Here is a 7,153-nt window from a genome sequence, read left to right as displayed (position 1 = left end):
ATAGAGCAACACAGGTAACTATGTGGAAGAGCAGGATAGAGCAACACAGGTAACTATGTGGAAGAGCAGGATAGAGCAACACAGGTAACTATGTGGAAGAGCAGGATAGAGCAACACAGGTAACTATGTGGAAGAGCAGGATAGAGCAACACAGGTAACTATGTGGAAGAGCAGGATAGAGCAACACAGGTAACTATGTGGAAGAGCAGGATAGAGCAACACAGGTAACTATGTGGAAGAGCAGGATAGAGCAACACAGGTAACTATGTGGAAGAGCAGGATAGAGCAACACAGGTAACTATGTGGAAGAGCAGGATAGAGCAACACAGGTAACTATGTGGAAGAGCAGGATAGAGCAACACAGGTAACTATGTGGAAGAGCAGGATAGAGCAACACAGGTAACTATGTGGAAGAGCAGGATAGAGCAACACAGGTAACTATGTGGAAGAGCAGGATAGAGCAACACAGGTAACTATGTGGAAGAGCAGGATAGAGCAACACAGGTAACTATGTGGAAGAGCAGGATAGAGCAACACAGGTAACTATGTGGAAGAGCAGGATAGAGCAACACAGGTAACTATGTGGAAGAGCAGGATAGAGCAACACAGGTAACTATGTGGAAGAGCAGGATAGAGCAACACAGGTAACTATGTGGAAGAGCAGGATAGAGCAACACAGGTAACTATGTAGAAGAGCAGGATAGAGCAACACAGGTAACTATGTGGAAGAGCAGGATAGAGCAACACAGGTAACTATGTGGAAGAGCAGGATAGAGCAACACAGGTAACTATGTGGAAGAGCAGGATAGAGCAACACAGGTAACTATGTGGAAGAGCAGGATAGAGCAACACAGGTAACTAACTAACTGCTCTGTATTATAGAGTTGACATAGTGGACATTCACATCTTTTCCCAGGAATATTTAAGCTATTAATGAATGTTTTAATGTTGCTGTACTGTTCAGACAGGAGCTGGACCAGGAGAAGATTTACAGAGAGGCTCTAAGGAACAGAATCATTCCTCCTTATTTCCGCTCAGAGAAAGGAGCAGGTTTCGAGTACTCGGAGGTGACATAGTTTTCTCATCAATGGATTGTATTCAGCACAGCTACGTAATGCCTGTTAACAGTTCCATTAGATTCATTAATACACGTCCATTGTCCCACAGCCCAGCCAGTCAATTTATAAACTTCATCTCAACTGAAAAAAAGGATCTAGACAATATTTCCCAATGCTACTAGCCTAGCGTTTGGTTTGGTACAGAGGTGGTTAATATAAGACAATATTTCCCAATGCTACTAGCCTAGTGTTTGGTTTGGTACAGAGGTGGTTAATATAAGACAATATTTCCCAATGCTACTAGCCTAGCGTTTGGTTTGGTACAGAGGTGGTTAATATAAGACAATATTTCCCAATGCTACTAGCCTAGCGTTTGGTTTGGTACAGAGGTGGTTAATATAAGACAAAATTCCCAATGCTACTAGCCTAGCGTTTGGTTTGGTACAGAGGTGGTTAATATAAGACAATATTTCCCAATGCTACCAGCCTAGCGTTTGGTTTGGTACAGAGGTGGCAGCACAGGTAATATAAGACAATATTTCCCAATGCTACTAGCCTAGCGTTTGGTTTGGTACAGAGGTGGTTAATATAAGACAATATTTCCCAATGCTACTAGCCTAGCGTTTGGTTTGGTACAGAGGTGGTTAATATAAGACAATATTTCCCAATGCTACTAGCCTAGCGTTTGGTTTGGTACAGAGGTTAATATAAGACAATATTTCCCAATGCAACTAGCCTAGCGTTTGGTTTGGTACAGAGGTTAATATAAGACAATATTTCCCAATGCAACTAGCCTAGCGTTTGGTTTGGTACAGAGGTTAATATAAGACAATATTTCCCAATGCAACTAGCCTAGCGTTTGGTTTGGTACAGAGGTTTAATATAAGACAATATTTCCCAATGCTACTAGCCTAGTGTTTGGTTTGGTACAGAGGTGGTTAATATAAGACAATATTTCCCAATGCTACTAGCCTAGCGTTTGGTTTGGTACAGAGGTGGTTAATATAAGACAATATTTCCCAATGCTACTAGCCTAGTGTTTGGTTTGGTACAGAGGTTAATATAAGACAATATTTCCCAATGCTACTAGCCTAGCGTTTGGTTTGGTACAGAGGTGGTTAATATAAGACAATATTTCCCAATGCTACTAGCCTAGCGTTTGGTTTGGTACAGAGGTGGTTAATATAAGACAATATTTCCCAATGCTACTAGCCTAGTGTTTGGTTTGGTACAGAGGTGGTTAATATAAGACAATATTTCCCAATGCTACTAGCCTAGCGTTTGGTTTGGTACAGAGGTGGTTAATATAAGACAATATTTCCCAATGCTACTAGCCTAGCGTTTGGTTTGGTACAGAGGTGGTTAATATAAGACAATATTTCCCAATGCTACTAGCCTAGCGTTTGGTTTGGTACAGAGGTGGTTAATATAAGACAATATTTCCCAATGCTACTAGCCTAGCGTTTGGTTTGGTACAGAGGTGGTTAATATAAGACAATATTTCCCAATGCTACTAGCCTAGCGTTTGGTTTGGTACAGAGGTGGTTAATATAAGACAATATTTCCCAATGCTACTAGCCTAGCGTTTGGTTTGGTACAGAGGTGGTTAATATAAGACAATATTTCCCAATGCTACTAGCCTAGCGTTTGGTTTGGTACAGAGGTGGTTAATATAAGACAATATTTCCCAATGCTACTAGCCTAGTGTTTGGTTTGGTACAGAGGTGGTTAATATAAGACAATATTTCCCAATGCTACTAGCCTAGCGTTTGGTTTGATACAGAGGTGGTTAACATAAGACAATATTTCCCAATGCTACTAGCCTAGCGTTTGGTTTGATACAGAGGTGGTTAATATAAGACAATATTTCCCAATGCTACTAGCCTAGCGTTTGGTTTGGTACAGAGGTGGTTAATATAAGACAATATTTCCCAATGCTACTAGCCTAGAGTTTGGTTTGGTACAGAGGTGGTTAATATAAGACAATATTTCCCAATGCTACTAGCCTAGCGTTTGGTTTGGTACAGAGGTGGTTAATATAAGACAATATTTCCCAATGCTACTAGCCTAGCGTTTGGTTTGATACAGAGGTGGTTAATATAAGACAATATTTCCCAATGCTACTAGCCTAGCGTTTGGTTTGATACAGAGGTGGTTAATATAAGACAATATTTCCCAATGCTACTAGCCTAGCGTTTGGTTTGGTACAGAGGTGGTTAATATAAGACAATATTTCCCAATGCTACTAGCCTAGCGTTTGGTTTGGTACAGAGGTGGTTAATATAAGACAATATTTCCCAATGCTACTAGCCTAGCGTTTGGTTTGGTACAGAGGTGGTTAATATAAGACAATATTTCCCAATGCTACTAGCCTAGCGTTTGGTTTGGTACAGAGGTTAATATAAGACAATATTTCCCAATGCTACTAGCCTAGCGTTTGGTTTGGTACAGAGGTTAATATTAGCTTCACTGTGTGCCTCTCCAACCTGTGCAACATATTGCAGATTGTATTCAGCTCAGCTACTGTACATATATAAAACAACTATCTGGGTTTTCCCGTCAGGTCCCTGATATGAGATCTCTGTCTCAGGACCTTCCTCCATTCCCCAACACTCCCAACTCCCAGAACTACCTCAGAGATGCCCCTCGGGAGACAGGTTAAAGCTAGGCTACATTTATAACAATACTAATGATATATTGATGATACAGTATTGTGTTATTTTATCCTTCATTAAGAAAGTGACCCTGTTTTGCATGTTATTTGTTCTTGTGTGTATTCTTGAAGCAGCCCAACGACCTTTGAACCCCACGCCCTCTCACGCAGCAGGAAGTGATGCGCTGCCTAGGAGACCCACCAACCCCACCCCTCAAACTGCAGGTCTGCTCAGTACACGACTTAGACTTGGGTTAGTGTTAGGGTAAGAGTGGTGACAGCTGGTCTTACTGGGGTTCGAGTCATAACGAAAAAGACATTACAGACAAATGACTTTACAATTTACATCAATTTAAAAACCTTAATGTGTGTGTGTGTGTGTGTGTGTGTGTGTGTGTGTGTGTGTGTGTGTGTGTGTGTGTGTGTGTGTGTGTGTGTGTGTGTGTGTGTGTGTGTGTGTGTGTGTGTGTATCTATCAGTTACACATACATGTCAGTACATAAACATAACAAGTATGTATGTACTGCGGCGTTGTGCCGTGAGGTATTGCTTTATTAGTTTTTCTGGACCTGGGGACTTTGAAAAGACCCCTGGTGGCATGTCTGGTAGGCAGGGTTCGCACGAGGTGCTTGAATTTGTTCTGGACCTGGGGACTTTGAAAAGACCCCTGGTGGCATGTCTGGTAGGCAGGGTTCGCACGAGGTGCTTGAATTTGTTCTGGACCTGGGGACTTTGAAAAGACCCCTGGTGGCATGTCTGGTAGGCAGGGTTCGCACGAGGTGCTTGAATTTGTTCTGGACCTGGGGACTTTGAAAAGACCCCTGGTGGCATGTCTGGTAGGCAGGGTTCGCACGAGGTGCTTGAATTTGGCACTCTGAAATTCAAGTACTGGAATACCTTGAAAATCAGACATTTACTTCAAGTTGGTAGTTGAAAAGTTGTCCCACCAAGCCATCGTAAGATGAATGCACTTACTGTAAGTGGCTCTGGAGAAGAGCGTCTGCTGAATGACTAACTGACAAAGAGAATTCTATTTGGTCAAACACCATTTTCCCAACAGTTTGCAGACACCTACTGTATATAAATCAGTCATCATGGTCTTGTATCTGTTACTCTGTTACTGATATCTAGATCTGTGTGTGTTCTCCTGTAGGGGACAGCTCTCATGGTGTCTCTACAGTGAAGCAACAGCATGGTGGTATTGGGCCTGGCAGTACCCAGGTGGACGTGGCAGGGAACCCACGCAGACACAGAGTCAAGCTGCCAGCCTCCATCCTCAGCTCCAAACCCTTCAGCGTGCCCAACCAGCTAACACACAACAGAACACTATTTGGTCACAACACACCTTTTCCCACACACACACACAGACACACACACTGTACACAAACACACATCATGACGTCTTATATCTCAGTTAACACTAATGATATCAAATCAAGTCAAATGTATTTATATAGCCTGTAGGGGACAGCTATCTCAAAGTGTCTCTACAGAAACCCAGAAAACCCCAAACAGCAAACAATGCAGGTGGAATTGGGCCTGGCAAAACTACCCAGAAAGGCCAAAACCTAGGCAGGGAACCTACGAGAGGAACCGGCTAGTCAAGCTGGCCAGTCCATCTTCAGCTCCAGAATTATAACAGAACATGACCAAGATGTTCAAATGTTCATAAATGACCAGCATGGTTGAATAATAATAAGGCAGAACAGTTGAAACAGCAGCAGCACACAGGTGGACCGGGGACAGCAAGGAGCCATCATGTCAGGTAGTCCTGGGGCACGGTCCTAGGGCTCAGGTCCTCCACACACACAAACAAAGACACACAGACAGAACATATGTGGGGTGGCCAGTCCTCTTCTGGCTGTGCGGGTGGAGATATACAGAACGTGGCCAAGATGTTCAAATGTTCATAAATGACTGGTTGAATAATGTATCTGTCCTGCCAGTTCAATAAGTCGTAGCTTACTGAGCTAGAGCCCAGGCATTACCACGGGGACCTAACACGAGTCTGGCTCTCAGTTCCTGTGTGTAGAGGAGCCGGTGAGGAGGAAGGTGAAGACTGTGTCTGTGACAGGGGGGCAGCAACTCGCCCCACGGGGGTTTGAGCTCCTCCCAGCAGAGGTCCAGTTTGGGACCCTAAAGGAGGGCTGCAGTTACAGTGTCCCCGTGCTCATGAAGAACGTGGGCTTCCACACCTGCAGGTCAGACCAGTATGGCTGTTTGTGGACATATCTGTCAAAGATGGTGGTGCAGTGAAAATGACGAGGTTTAAGGTCTTTGGTCGTCAGGGTGTGTTCTCCTCTGTCTATGTTCTGGTGGATTCAGCGCCTGTTCTGTGTTGTTGTACTTTAGGTTCAGTGTGAAACAGCCGTCCCCTGGTACTGGAATCAGAGTCATCTACACCCCTGGACCTGTGAGTTCTACTGAGCAGGGTGATAGTTACCGTAGTCAGCTCGATTCAATTACACAAACTGAACATTTCCCATTGTTTTCTTTGAGGATGTTTTAGATTCATATATCTCACTTCACTTCCTGATATGACTAAATTGACCCCTGACCTTTGTTGCAGGTGGCTGCTGGGATGAAGACTGAGCTTCAGGTGGAGCTGTATGCCATGACTACAGGTCTGGAGGAGTCTGCAGAGGGAGAGGTCTACATCTCACACCACATCCACATCAAGACTGAGACTGAGATCTTCTACCTGCCTGTCTTAGCTAATATCCTTCTCAAATGGCTTTTAGTGACACTTTATTTGGATAGTCCCCTACAGATAACAATATTTACTATAGAGTTGGTAGCCTCAGTGATGTTTTCATTGTGCAGTGAGAGATCTTACACTAGTACGCAGGTATGGTTATAGAATAGCTCAAGTGAGGACATGATTGTTTTTTAACAGAGTTAATGGCGAAGGTCAAAGTTTCTCTCAGTGAAAGCAGCGATGGTCTCTGTTCTCCCCTCCTTAACGAGTGGTCTCACCCATCCTCCCCGAGCGTCTGTATGACACCAGGACCAAGGATCATACCAACGGGCTCCAGACAGGGGTATCCAAGGTCCGCCTCATCTCCTCCACCCCCTCAGTCAGACGTGGAGTGGTCCTCCCTCTCAGACCTCTTCTCTCCACCACCGGTTAGTGATTTACAGTATCTGAACACTGGAACTAATCACTCTCTAGAATGCCCTTCAAGCCAATCAGAAACGAGGATTCAACAATGCCATGGTATAAGAACATGAAGTAATGTCGAACGGATGCTAAGTGTTTTACATTCACTCCCCACTGAAACGTGATCTTTTCGTTCCCACTTCCAGGTGAAATTGAATCAGACGGATTGAGACGACTTATATAAAACAAGTCATTGTGCTTTGGGGTTTTAGTCACATATTGCCGTTGTTCAATGGCTGTTAAATAGAATACATCTTAGGAATAAAGAACAGTGATATAACA

The 7,153-nt window shown here is 43.7% G+C and overlaps 1 protein-coding gene across 1 annotated transcript; it reads left to right on the top strand.

Moving 5' to 3' along the window:
- Positions 1-1,965: 1,965 nt before the first annotated feature.
- LOC127921287 (sperm-associated antigen 17-like) lies at positions 1,966-7,153 on the top strand. Its single transcript, XM_052505015.1, has 9 exons — positions 1,966-2,114; positions 3,027-3,715; positions 3,844-3,936; positions 4,865-5,020; positions 5,729-5,912; positions 6,064-6,124; positions 6,281-6,428; positions 6,688-6,837; positions 7,018-7,153. The coding sequence occupies exons 2-9, from the start codon at positions 3,631-3,633 to the stop codon at positions 7,053-7,055; spliced, it is 915 nt and encodes a 304-aa protein (XP_052360975.1). The 5' UTR covers positions 1,966-2,114; positions 3,027-3,630; the 3' UTR covers positions 7,056-7,153.

The sequence above is a fragment of the Oncorhynchus keta genome, unplaced genomic scaffold (assembly GCF_023373465.1).
Source record: "Oncorhynchus keta strain PuntledgeMale-10-30-2019 unplaced genomic scaffold, Oket_V2 Un_contig_2190_pilon_pilon, whole genome shotgun sequence".
Taxonomy (NCBI): Eukaryota; Metazoa; Chordata; class Actinopteri; order Salmoniformes; family Salmonidae; genus Oncorhynchus; species Oncorhynchus keta.
This window is presented reverse-complemented; position numbering and strand designations above follow the sequence as displayed.